Source organism: Atractosteus spatula, chromosome 12, assembly GCF_055471065.1.
Source record: "Atractosteus spatula isolate fAtrSpa1 chromosome 12, fAtrSpa1.hap1, whole genome shotgun sequence".
Lineage (NCBI taxonomy): Eukaryota > Metazoa > Chordata > Actinopteri > Semionotiformes > Lepisosteidae > Atractosteus > Atractosteus spatula.
Window position 1 is genome coordinate 47,005,980 of NC_142717.1, and position 14,655 is coordinate 47,020,634.

At 42.9% G+C, this 14,655-nt stretch overlaps 1 protein-coding gene across 1 annotated transcript in view; it reads right to left on the minus strand.

The window, feature by feature from the left end:
- The window catches only part of LOC148823238 (juxtaposed with another zinc finger protein 1), a 75,211-nt gene extending 66,614 nt beyond the window's left edge, over nt 1–8,597 (minus strand). The window contains exon 1 of the mRNA XM_088929339.1: nt 8,285–8,597. Coding sequence (XP_088785465.1) covers nt 8,285–8,399 — 115 coding nt within the window. The 5' untranslated portion in view covers nt 8,400–8,597. The remainder of the gene's footprint in view (nt 1–8,284) is intronic.
- Nucleotides 8,598–14,655: the final 6,058 nt, after the last annotated feature.

A 14,655-nucleotide genomic window follows, 5' to 3' on the forward strand; every position in this document is an offset into this window, starting at 1 on the left:
TATCCTTAGCAAAATAGTTCATTCCCTATTAAAATGACAATATTGTCACTCATTTCTCAGTACTGCAAGGTACTATGTATATAAAAGAAGAACAGCATATAGGCTAGAAGAAACCCTCCTGAAGAATTCTGAATCAAATGAACGTAACAACAGACGATCAATGCCTTTAACAACATAATTAACACTGCGGCTGAACATGAGACATGCAAAAATCAGTTCAGAAATATAGTCTTCCAGGCTACAAAGCAGACTGTTCTTCTATTTACAGAACTGTGGGTGCCTCATTAAAAAGTCAGTAACTTGGCAGACTTTATATAGTACATTATAACTGAAGTATGGGGAACAGCAAATGGTAAAAGACAGCCAAGGAAGACAGATCTACATCAGTGCACTGTGGAAACCGCTTCAAACACCAAAGAGGTTATGCTTTGCATTCAGCATTTAAGTTCAAGTTACAGCTGCTAAAGAATTTTTTGCTGCTCTTAAATACATAAATGAGTGAAACCCAATCCACCAACAGGCTTGGGATGCTGGAAAATGGACTCAAATCAAATCTGTGCAAATCAGCCCCTAATCCTGACAAGAGCAGAGCTCATTTACTCAAATTTAAAAAGGAGTGAAGAATGAAAATCCATAGTTTCAAAACATTTTAAACAAGACTGAAAATATCTTCAGTGTTTAAAAAACATTTTTCTCCAGATATCACCTTCACACATAAAGACCAATCATATAAATGATCTGTAATAGTTTTTGCATCAGAATCTCAGTTGTTTCTCACCATTTATGTACTAGATATATAACAGAAAAAACTCTAAATGTTCCATTTGCTTCAGATTATAATGTGAAAAAAAACTTTGAATTTCTAAGTTACGTAATAAATTACTGTACTATACATCCATTTAGTCACTGGGCGTGATGGAAAATTAGTCTTTATGTAACAAGCTAAAACAACAATCAAGCACATTATACAGCTCTGCATAAGAACGCGTCCAGTCAACCCACATACAATCAGACTACAGATCTTACAGATGTTATATCATAACTGGGGAAGACAAATGGAAAGGCAGAAAAAGAGTTTCTTTCTCTTCAGAATTCACAGAGCTGAAAACTTAAAAACTGCCTAAAAAACTGTCTTTTCTATTACTTATTCTCATTTTTACAGAATAGCAACAGAAAAGCAAAAAGTAGCCTTGCTAAATTATACAAACTGCCTGGCCTTTTAATGAAATCAATTTATACTACACTCTTTACTTTGAGACACAGTGTCACTCTGGAAAAATATGGTAATATCCTTCATTTACTTTAGCATCATTTCATGCAATGCACCCGTGTACTGTAACAATTTGTTAAATGAACAGCTTGAGGACAGTAAAAGGAAACTGAAGCACCTTCCACGATCACTGCAATGCATCTCAAACTGTTGAATTAATCTGAATGATTCACCCATCATCACACTTATCTGGGTGACACTGATGCTGAAAGCTGCAGCACTGGGCACCCTATAGAAGACTTCTGCACTAGAGTTCCTGTCAAAGCACAGCGAAGCTGCTCCTTCTCCTAACTATACCAGTGGGCTTTTCTCAACCCATTTTTAACCAGCATCAAAAGTATCCAAGGCAATGTGTGCACATGGATAAACAACTGCTTAAAAATCTAAATCTTAGGCTAAATATTATTATAGAGCACACCACACACATTCAAGCACTTCTTGCATTGCATTTTAAAGATTTTATCCATGTTCTTTGATAATGGGGAAAGTAAAGGTCTAGATATAACTAAACTTACATTTTATGATGTTTTTATTTTGGTAGGTATTGACATTACTATCCAGATATTGTTAAATATACAACAGACTTTTAAGCACTGTGTGATGTAGTTAGAGGGGGCGTTATGAGGGGGCCATCTTGGCTCAAAATACAGAACCATTGGTGTGGCCTTGAGCCAAGATGGCGAATAGAACTTAAGGAAAGCTGCAGGCTGAAGCACAGCTGGTCTGAATCAGTCTTTGACATTCGGAGGGAGTGAGACTTCACGTGGGGGAAAGCAGTTGTCAAGATAGACTCAGTTGTGGAGTTAGCCACTCCTCCAGGATAATTAGGACCAGTTAGGAAGAAAGGCTCCAGAGTACAGAAGGAGATTGGTCAGTCTCCCCTGATAGAGGAACAACGTGGAAGAGTTTGAAACACACAACACTAAGGTGGCATGCTGGCAATGTCTGGGTGTATGATGAGTGTGGCGAAGTGTGTGCCTGCACACTGTCAACACAATTCTTTTAGGTACGTGATCAGCTTGGGCCTTCACCTTCAGCCACAGCTAGCATGCAGAATAGAGGGCAATTCCATGACGAAATGCAAAAGTCTAAATTAATCTTCCTTCGCGGCCCAAATGCAGTCACAGCTCCCCACTCCAGTGCCATCTATATTTTTTCTCATTCAGGTGTCTGTAATTATTAATTTGGGATTTTCCCCATGCACACAACATAGCAAATAGGGAGTCTGAGGTCAAACAACTCCAAAATTTCAGTAACGAAAACGAGTTACTCATCTCTCTATCTAAACGTTCCCAGTAATACATGAGGTTCTGTCCTTATACTGTAGATCAGTTCAGATTGTTCTAGTTTATGAAACCCACTGTGTACATTTTCAAGTGTGGTATAACATATAACATTCACCTGAAAAAGGCTCCACAGCCGAAACGTTGCTTTCCTTTTCTTCTCTTTTCAGCACGGAATAAACCTTTACTTGTTCAATAACATATACAGCACATGCAAGTCCCACAGTTAAAACATTTCATTCACAAAACAACAAGGAACGGGTATAAAATGGCCTGGACCTCAGGCAACAAGACGCAATACCAAAGAGTGCAAACAGCTCGATTGCTGGTCTACAGAGAAATGTCATAAATCTTCAAGGTACATGTCTTGAATACTTCATCCAATGTCAACATGAACATAAAAAGCCTGCAGATGAAAATGAGGCCAACCTTATTACCATTTGGTAGTTTAGCAGGTAAATAAAGAAAAAATGACTGCCTTTTCTTAAAGGTCAGATGTTGGAGACCCAAGCACCTGGTAGTGAAGAATGTTCCAGATTCCCACAAGTCTTTGGGGGAAGAAGTATCTCCTTGCCTCTATCCTAAATGGATAACCTTTTAGTTTTGCAACTGTGCCCCATGACCTTGTTTCACAATGGAGTGTGAAATAAGCCCCTGGGTTAATCCTATCAATACCCTCTAGAGTTTTACATGCTCAAATCAAATCTCCTCTCAATCTCGTTTGTTCCAGACTGAAAAGATTTAGTTCCCTTAATCTGTCTGTATATGACTGCACCCTGAGACCAGGAACCGGTTTTGTTATTCTTCTTTGAACTCTTTCTAAGGCCACAGATCTTGTATTGGAATGGTGATGAAATCACAACACTGTGCATTTTGTATACACAAAAAACAATGGTGTTTTCATCACCATTCCAATACCAGATCTATCCTAAGTGAGTGGCTTAGAGGAGTGGGGGGCAGACCCAGCGTTCCAAGCAGAGAATAATGCCACGCTGTAAGAATAATACCATCTTTCAGGGGTGCAGGAAAGAAAAAGGAAGGCCATCGTGTTTGTCCAGCTCTCTGCCGTACTGCAAAAGTGCCCTGCCATCGGCACTGACAAAACGGGTTGGCCAGGCCTCTTCCTAGTTCGAGGAACACACCAGAGCAGAGGATCAAAGATCTCAAGATGCCTACAATTCTCCATTTCATCTCTCCCAGCTACGTTCACACTCGCAAACTCACACAGAATCCAGAACGGTTAGAGCAGAAAGACTTCAGAAGTCAACCCTACATTTCAGCTGGGATAATACCTTCCACCCACTTGACACAAGAACACAAGGAAGCTGTTTTACTGTTATTTAAATATCGTAACACACAAACCTCCAAGTGAAAACAAATGCTGAGACATCCTGAGAAGGGATTAGCAATGAAAGTCTAGGAAAAAAGGTTTGGATAAATGAACAACACACCCCAGCGTTGTTACTTGGTAGAAGCACCTTTTGCTAGAATTACAGCCATGACTCGGTCTGGATAGGTATGTACCAATGCAGCACACCGAGATGGGGCAATATTTGCCCATTCCGCCTTATAGATCTGTTCAAACAGTCAGATTACAAGGAGTCTGTAGACGGACTGCAGCCTTCAAGTCACTCCACCGATTTCCAGGTGGATTGCGGTCAGGGCTCTGACTGGGCCACTCAAGGACATTAACCTTTCTGTTCTTTATCAGCTCCACTGTTGCTGTGGGTGTGTGCCTAGGGTCATTGTCAGATTGAAAGGTAAACTTCCTTCACAATTTCAGCTTCCTGGCAGAGGGCAGCAGGTTTTCTTCAACAACCTGTCTTTATCAAATCTGACCAGTGCCCCTGTCGCTGCTGCAGAGAAACACCCCCATAACCGAATGCTGCCTCCACCATGCTTTACAGTAGAGATGGTGTTCTGCGAGTGATGTGCTGTAATGGGTTTTTGCCAAACATAACCTTTTGCATTTACGCCAAAATGTTCTATCCTGGTTTCATCAGACCCCACTTCCCCCCCCCACATGGCTTCAGAATCTCCTCTGTAGTTCTGAATGCCTCAGGTGAGACTCAATGTGGGCTTTTCTGAGTTGTGGCTTTCTTCTTGCAACCCTCCCATACAGCCCACACTTGTCAATAAAAGACTGTAGCTCTCTCCAAGTTGCCTTTGGCCTCTTGTTACCCTCTCCGGTCAGTCTTCTTCAAGCTTGGTCATCCATTTTCGAGGGACGACCTGATCTAGGCAAGGACTAGGTGGTGCCATTCGCCTTCCACTTCTTAATGATGTCCTTCCGTGTTCCAGTGGATAGGAAAAGCCTTTGAAATCCTTTCATATCCGTCACCTACTCTGTGCCTTTCCACAGCTTTATCTCAGAGGTCATCTCATAGCTTGTTTTTGCCCAGAGTTCACTCTTTACTTTGAGATGTGCTACCCAATAGAGAGCAAATACAGGAATCACTAAATTGATCACAGGTGGAAACTAATTGTCTTGTCATATGATTTGGAAGGCAATTGGTTACAACGGAGCTAATTTACAATTGCTATTACTAAGGGTGTGTGCACTTATGCAATTATCCAACCCATTTCTCTAGGTTTTCATTTGTAATTACTTTTCAGAATATTTGAACATTTGTTTTTCACCTGGACGTTGTGTGTTACAATGTGATTTATTGTGTCTTGATGTCAGGCTGTTAGACCACAAAACGTGCTACTTTGGAAAGTGTGTGTAGACTTTCTATAGGCACTGTAAACTATATGTGTGTAAATTTACTATATTTAGGTTCTGTTTATCCCTGTAGCCCCCCTAGACTTCAACAATCACTGTGGTGCAGTGTGTAAGGAGTCAATAGATTTGCAATATTCTCCACTGACTGCAGACACCTTGCCTTAATAGATACAAAAAAAGAAGAAAGAGAACACAACGTTTCGGCCGTGGAGCCGTGTGAGCACCTGAAGAAGGCTCCACGGCCGAAACGTTGTGTTCTCTTTCTTCTTTTTTTCACTATGGAATAAACCTATTACTTGTTCCTTTGCAGCCTACGCATGCTGGCGCAGCTCCCCACCTGAACTACAGTAGCTAACATGATTTTTAAGTCCTGATTCCTCAGTTTAGTGAAGCACAGACCAGGCCTGAGCCACAGGCTCAGTTTTGTTCACCGGTGATTATCTGAGTATCTGTGCTACTTTAACATTGACAAACCTGGAGACAATTTTGACAGTTGTGGGAGCATCAACCACACAATGTCACAAATAAAGGCACAGAGTAGTCCAATCTAAAACTCGGTCTAACACAAAGTCGTCAGGAAAGGAATTCCGACCTATTTTTACCACTTTAAAATACTCATATTCCCCATATCATATACACATTGAATTTAAAGCATTAATTTTATTAAGATGACTTGAAATAGGATGTTTGACAAAAGGGGGGAAGAGACTTTCTCTTATCTTGGGTAGTCTTGGCTTGTTAACCAGAAGTCTCAAGAATGGAGCATACTGAGCTGCACTTGTGAATGACAAGATATCTTTCACACAGTCTGCAGAGCTGGGCCACTTTCATGGCCATGGCCTGTAAATACACAGCATCACTGGTTAAGGAAGGGTTATGTTAAAAGAGCACTCTGCCTCTGGGGAAGACCTTTTTAAGCGTGCCCATAAAACCCCATTCTGCTCTGAGGCGGTGCAAAGCATCTAAAACAAGCCAAAATAAACAGGTGTCTACAACGCTAGACAAAAACATAACAAAAAGCTAAAGTGAAGTATTTGTATAGGCTTTGCAACCTGAAACAATGAGCAGACACCCACGCTGTACAGCCTAGTGCCTAAGAGACAAAATAAATGTTATTTACACACAGTAAGACCATACAAGTCTTCATTCAGTTGAGCCTTTTACAAAAGGACTTCCAGCTACAAACTCCAGGATAACAAAGGGCTCTGCTTGCAAGTCTGGGTCTGTACTATACAGACTTCTTTATCAGACCTGCAGGGGACAGAACAGGAGGCTCAGGCCTGGGACAGAAGAAACACACCAAGGGCCACACGGTACTGTGTGTTACACTTCCTTCACAATACACTGAGAGTGTGGAACATACCACAAACTGATTACAACTAGAAAACACTGTTTCACACGTCTTGCTCAGGCAATGTCTAGCCTAATTACTTCCTGACATTTAAAAGCATGTTCCACTAATACAAATCTTACTCTCTCTTATCAACCAATATATAAATATATCAATGCCGGGCAGACAGAAAAGTGACCTTTAACAATCTTGTTTTTAGTAGCGATTATTAAATCCGGTCTGATGCATCGCCCTTCTTCATGCGAATAATAACTGAAAGCTTATAAAAAGCGAAGACAAACAGGAAGCACTAAATCACAGAGTGACAAGTCTGCTCCTCCGATTTGCTGCTGTCAACCTTAAATACAAGACCACCATCGCGGTAAGAGGTGTTCAAAGGGCTGTTGACACAGGAGTCCCACTACCTCTGTTGAGCTGAGGAGAGGAACAGCATCTAAAAACACTCATGTAAGAGTCCTCAAACACCGGGCTCACACGTTAGCCGGTACGCACTAAAAACATGTGAACCATGCACCCTCGGTTACTTTCAAAGTAACCTTTCACCTTTCAAAGAAAGTTCACCTTTCTATGAAACCTGATATTTTAATATTAGATAGAGTCTATGCCAAACAGGGCTTAAAATTCACAAACTGTACAAACGATGATAACCTTAAGCAATCTCCGAACACGTATATATGAGAGTGTATTTTTTATTGTATCGCACGAACGTATGGTAAATGTAAATATATACATATATTTTTAAGAAACAGTCATATTCGAGCAATGCGAAAGGTCTCTACACGAATACAGGCGGAGGACATCTGCATCTCGGCCTGCTTGCAGGCGGCGGCTCACGGGTATGTGGACCTGTCCTGGGCGATGCCAAAGCTCAGCACAAGAGCACGAAACACATGAACTGAGAACTCAGAAGCTGCTGCAACACTGTCCGTGACTACCGGCTTCCGGTGCAAATATACAACGGAATCGGCTCAATGGTTAAAACACATGCAAGCACAGCTGGCGACACCCACGTAACAAAACGAGCCAAGCACGGTGACGTACAGCAGTGAAGGACTCACATTAATGCATCTAGCTCACCCCGAGAGCCGCTGTAACTCGGGGGAATCGTGCAGACCGACTCCCGTTACTCTGCGCAGGGCAGTGCCTTTGCAACCCAAATCCAGCTGTTCCGCGTTAACTGAGCACGGGCGCTGCAGAAATGCGTAGCTCCACTCGGTAAAACGTCTTTCTCTGACGCCTTTCCTTGCGCACACGGACAACACGTTATGCGCGTCGTGTCGCTTTCTGCCCCTGCCATTGCGCCTGCTAGCTGCACCCCGCTCCGCGAGAGCCCGGCGCCGCAGCTGGGCCTAACTGTAAACACTGCACATGACAATCGCTCGGGCTCGCAGGACGTCTACCCCTGCAAAGCGCCGATATGCATTGCATCGCCGGCAGCCCGACACCCGCCCGGGGCTCTTCTCGACAGTGCAAACGCGAAATCCCCCCAAACTCGAACGCGGCGGCTTGAAAATATAAAACTGGGGAAGCCCGATGCCCCCATCATCACCACACCTAGCAACCGCGCTGACAGGACGCAGGAAGAGCATGGCTGCCATTGCCCCGAGAGCAGCGGCGGCTGAGGCGCCTCGGAAACGCGCCTGGGCGCCGCTTACCGATGTGGTTGTCCTCGATGTGCTCGATGAGCTCGGCCAGGGTGGAGAAGTGGAGTCCGCAGCCCCCGAACCTGCAGGTGTTGGAGAAGAAGGAGGCAGCGGCGATGCCTGTCATGGTGTTACATGGAGTGCGGCTCAGCCCGGGCGGCGGGGAAGGGGCAGGCACCGGCAGCCAGGCAGCGGCGGCGGCAGCTGGAGCGGCGGCGGGCGGGGAAGGGGAGGCAGCGGCTGGCGGGGGAGGGACCACAGCAGCAGGGCGGCGGGTGACGTCATGCTTACCTGTTGCAGCGCCCCCACAACACTGCCCCCCCTCTCCCCCCTCCTCACTCGGTCACTGCTCTGTTCAGTTAAAGGGCCGTCTTCCTCTCGGTACTGCCAGATCCTGGTCTGTTTCAGCCCGGAGCGGCTTCTAAATTTACGCCAGAAAAAAAATTCAGTATGAAAGAAATAAAATACGAAACGTCTCGCACCGCTCTTGGACGTCTACAACTGCAGGTGCCGCCGGTTCTACAAACACGTTATCTTTTCAAATCATAGTTACAAAGTACTTCAAACACGTGTGTAAACAATACATATCTACATGCATCGTCTATACTCTATACAGTATCTCCTTCCTTCCTGGTATAAGACTGTAATACCCACTAAACCCGAGCTACCACTGGATTGTGTTAATAATAATAATCATAATAATCATAATATCAAATCAAATCAAAGTTTATTTATCAAATGCATAACAATACAGCGTGAAGCAATAGTTGCTGGCAATGAAATGTCTTTTCTGTGAGCTCACAAAAATCACAAGAATCACAAAAATCACAAAATTAAGGTTACAAAAATAAGGTTACATGATAATAGTAATGTAATAGAAATTGAATAAAACTCAATATGAATAGAGCTGCTATGTGTCCATGGTGTATGCAATATATTATGTCCAAGTAGTGCAGTAGTAAGAATAATAATTTTTAACTTAACAATAAATAATCAACAATAAAGGTAAAAACTTTAACAATAAATGACAATAAAATTAAGTGAAGAAAAAACAGAGCATACAGGTTTTTTACAGATTGACTGTAGGCAGTCAGAGTAGACCTTGGTAGAAACATAAGTTTTAAGTTTAGATTTAAAGAGAGTTTAAATAGATGTCTCTCGTAAAGCCTGTGGAAGCTCATTCCACAACACTGGAGCAGCGACGGAGAGGGCTCGGTCACCCAGAGTCCGTGGTTTAGTCCTGGGGACTGTGAGCAGAGGACTGGCCTCAGCTGACCGGAGCCTATGGTGGGAGTGTAAACATGGAGGAGTTCAGCCATGTATGATGGAGCCAGATTGTTTAGAGGCTTGAAAGTCAGTATCCAGATCTTATATTGAATATGTGACTTTATAGGCAACCATTGTAGAGACGTAACTATAGGAGTGATATGCTGCCAGGGTCTGGTGTGAGTACTGTAAGTAGTCTTGCTTCAGAGTTTTGGATATTTTACAACTTGTTTGATAACAGAGTTAAGGAGCCCACAGAGTAAAGAGTTGAAGAACTGAAGCCTTGATGCTGTAAATGCATGAATCAGGCACTCATTTCAAGGAGGCAAGCATCACAACCAAACATCTGAGTCATCATGATGTTACATTTATTTAAAATTAAAAATGTAAAAACAAAGCAAGTAAAATACTGGGGTATTTAAGCAAACCTGTTTCACACTACTCTATTAGCTCCTCGGTACAACAGAGCAGGAGAAGGAGAGCTCCTGTTAAGATCATTAACACAGCAATTCACTGTGTTTATCACTTTAACTTTACACATGGGATAGGACTCACCTCTGAAGCCCCACAGTATCCACTCTCGCCACTGGAGCCCCCACACAGCAGGTGAAAAGGTACATTACCAGCCTTGTGAACCCTTGTGTCAGCCCAACTGCAAAGGCCCAGAGTGGAACATAACCAGGCAGTGACACTCCTCACTCTCCAGTGAATTGAGTAAAAAAGAGAAATGGTAAGAGTGGTAATAAAGCAAAACTAAGGGTGTCAGGCAGATATAAGATATATTCTGTCAATAAAATATGGGTATAATGTGAATAATACAATGTTTGTATTTTTGCCAAACTAATATATGTCTGCTTGAAAGCAGCTACGAAAAATAAGTGCAAGTAGTAATTAATGACTTATTCATTTAATATCATTTGAACTAAGGCAAGTTCAGAAGTGAGTACAGTGTAGAATCGATAATGACACACTGTCCCATCTTGAGAATGAGTTTGGCGTTTCTCACATTGATTTTAAATGGTTCAACTCTTATTTTACTGATCAGCGACACTTTGTTTCTTTTGGGGTTTTGGCCTCATTGAGTCTGGTGTTCCTCAGGGCTCGATACCGGGTTCCCTGCCTTTCAGCATCTACATGTTCCCACTTCGTCAGATATAAAAATTACTTGATCTGAATGATCATTTCTATGCTAATGATACTCAAATCTATGTCCATACTAAACCTGACACTGAAATAGATTTTTCTGCACTTTCTAATTGTATCTCTAATATAAAAACCTGGATGACTACGACAAGGATAAGGTCATGCTTCACAGCATGGCATCTCTCATCACCTACTGTATGTAACACCAATGCAGGAATGCATTGGACAGCACTGTGCTTGAATGTCAATCAAAATAAATACTTTAGAGGTGATATTTGATCCTGGCATGACTTTTGACCCTCATGAGCAGAACACTGTAAAAACATCATTCTTCCATCTCAGAAAAATTGCCAGACTACAACCTATGTTGGCTCTGACTGTTGTTGAAAAGCTGGTCAACACATTTGTCTTCTATAGAATTTATTATCACAACACCTTTCTTGCGGGGGTATCGACATCCACACTGAACAAACTTCAGCATGTCCAGAATTCAGCAGCCGGAGTCCTGACCAGGTCACGTGCAAGCGATCACATTACGTCTGTCCTGGAGTCCTTGCACTTTCTTCCTATCAAGTTTCAAGTTGACTTTGTGCTCGCTTATAAGGTTCTACATGGCTTGGCACGTCAGTGTCTACTTCACTTATTATCTGTCTGCTACCTATCTTGCATCTATTGTTTTTTTAAACTACAACCTAAATTCAAAAACTGCACAGATTTTCTCTGCTCCATTGTCATTCTGCTTCTGGAATGCCTTTGTTTATTTAAAATAGTTCCTTGTTAAAAAGAAAAGCTGTCACTGGTGAAAGATAAACAGATAATGAACTGACAGCCTTCCATCCCTAGCCAGGCATGTTGCTGCACATCACTCTAGCAGAGACTCAGGCACTGGGAAAAGTGCTGACTCCAGCCTCAGCACAGTAAGAGCATGAAGGTTTTCCTATGTAGACTCATTTCTTCTGCTCTCTACACACAGCTCATACTTTTTACTCTCTTGCTAAATATTAATATCTTATAGTTGAAATATAATACTAAAAATAGTTTAAGCATTTTTGTGCTGATTGACTGGTTGATTAAGCGAGACAATGCACATCCAAACTACAATAGGGAATTGTTTTTTAGATTGAATGCAAAGTAAAACTGGGATACCTGTGTACACTGGCATGAGGGCAGGCTGTGTAAAGCAGGCATGTCTCCACACGTTATGTTCATCACAAATCCTTTCTCTGCAAGCACCGGAGTCACACAAAAGCCTCTGGCAGCCATGACTGCGTCCCCATCAATATGCTGTGTCAACAGCACTGGATGGGAGCTTTTCAGTTCATGAGAGTGTGAGTCAATGGGCCTTTCAAACAATGTAAGAGAGAACAGTACTTGAAAATAATACTTCAGAGTTATTCTTTAAAATAGTTTTAAGAGTTGTAAGCCTTGACCTCCACCTTCATGCATATGTCAGCATTCAACAAGGCCTTCATTGCTGCTTTTGTGTCTAAGACAACTGCAGCTGGCAGGAACAGACCGAGTGCTTCACACCACATTTATGTTCCTTTACAAATGCATTCCTCAATAACACCATCGTTTTTGTTTCTTCCCTGATATCCTCACCTGCTCCTTCAAAGTCTAGAATCAGTGATTAGTTTAAGTTTTTTGTGTTGTTACATCACTCAAACATATCAAAAGGGATATTGTTACGGCTCCAGAATTCCTTGTGTTATTGTTTTTGAATGAATGATTTACTCATCTGTTTGCCTTTCATCCTCTTGTGCATTAAACAATATAATAGCTTATTATTTGATTTTGGAAAATGGAAGATGTTTGAACAGAGAAGACTACTACAGGAGCTGATGCAAGTATTATATTCAAAACTCTCAAACACAATGACAAGGTCAAGCCAGCTTACTTCTTGAGAATGAACAGGGGAACACGAACCAGGAGGCACAAGGGGAAATTACATGGAAGTGTTTCTAAAACTGAGAAGAAGAGGCACTTTTTTACCTAAGGGGTAATGGGGTAATGGGAGAATGCAACACACAACCCAGCCATGTTGTTGAAGCTGATACCCTGGATTCTTTAAAAAAAAACACTGGATGAGATCCTTGGATCAATGAACTGCTAACTACCAAATGGGCCAGGTGGGTCAAATGGCTCCTCTCATTTGTACCCTTCCTTATATTCTTTGTTATTGTGCCAGAATATAACGCCATTCCTAACAATGCAAATTGCATTAGCTGTATTTTCCATTTAGATTTTTATTCTGCCGGAATTTTACAGGTATGGCATGGGTCCCAGACCAACACAGTAATGACTTTCTGGGAATCTTGTGTCCTTCATGAGGTATTGCAAAGCTTTAGGGTTCATATGGGCCCTCCTTGGGCAGCATCGTGGTGTGGTGGTTGGCGCTGCTGCTTCACAATTGCAGGATTGTGGTTTGAATGTCATGCTTGGGTGTCTTTCTGTGAGTTTGCACCATTTTCATTAGGTGCTCCTCCCACCTACTGTATGTTCCAGAGACACAGTGTCTGAGTTTGATGGGCTACTCTCCTCTGTCACTGCAGGTTGCCCGGTTTTTCCTGTGTGCTCTGAGTGCTGTCGTGAACCCTGGGCTTCCAGGACAGACTCTGTCTTGCTGTGACCCTCGTAAGGATAAGAAAGGTTATGAAAAATATTTTTTTTTCCACCCCACTCACAACAAAACTCTCTCCCCTTTTCACAGTTCTTCAGGCTGCATCAAATGCAGTGATGACATGGATTTCCAGAACCAAGCACTCAAAATGTACTAATTTTTCCGTCAACAGAGGATAACCCACCCATGTTATTGATAGGGCCCTCACTTGGGCCAAAAACAGCCCCCAGATCATCATCTCGATCAGGAACCCCAGGTCTCACAATCGCATTCCTTTGGTGCTTCCCTACCACTCTAACACACTTTCTATCCCCAGGACCATTATTAAGAACTACACCATTTTACAGGACGATCCCTCCATCAGTTCCCTTTTTTCTGCACTCAGCAATCATCCCCACCAGGCACCTTCCCCTGCAACAGAACTCGCTGCATCACCTGCAAATACATATCTAACAACATGCTCGTTCAGGGCCGCTCAGTTCAGTTCTGGATCATCCAGATGACATCCTGTATCTCCAGAAACCTAATTTACTGCATCTCTTGCAAAAAATGCCCAGCTATCTACGTTGGGTAAACCGGAAGGAGACTAGGAGACCACTTCAGAGAACATGCTAGGGATGTAAAGATTAAAGATTTCTCCAAGCCCATAGTTTCTCATTTCACCTCAGATGGCCATGATCACATTGATCTCTCTGTCTCTGTTCTCAAAGAAGGGTTTCTCAACTCCCACAGCAGAAAGACAACAGAAACGAAACTCCTGAAACTTGGTTCACACCTTCCCCCTTCTCTCAATGACCGACTTATTTTCATGTAATCTTCTCTATTCTCATGCAGGTTTTGACTTCACACCTCCCTTCACCCCTCTCCACTTTGCACTTGTAACAAACAGTTCTTTCCGGACCATATGTGGACGACACGATCCAGGGAAAATTGAAGAAACACGGGGGGAAAAGTCATGCAGGAAACGGGGATGAAAACAGGGGGCGTGTCCTTGGTGCGCTGGTGTTCGGGGGAGGCGTGGCCGAGGCAAACAATCCTGGAGAAAATCCAAGGGGGAATCCAAACGAAGGCAAAAGTCCAAAACCGGGCGGTCCATCCAAGACAAACAAGATTTAAAAACGGGAACCGGATCGGAACCGGTGGGGAACAGGAACAGGAACAGGAACAGGAACAGGAACAGGAACAGGAACAGGAAATAAAACCTTAACGGGACCAGGCCCCGGACTCACCTGGTGCAGAAACCAGACCAGAGCCCGGAATAGAGTGAGCGCCTGGCTTTTAAGGAGAACTGAAAGGGGGTTGGAACAGGGAGCAGGTGCGGGCGATGAGTGGAAAACAAGGAAGGGCTGGAGCA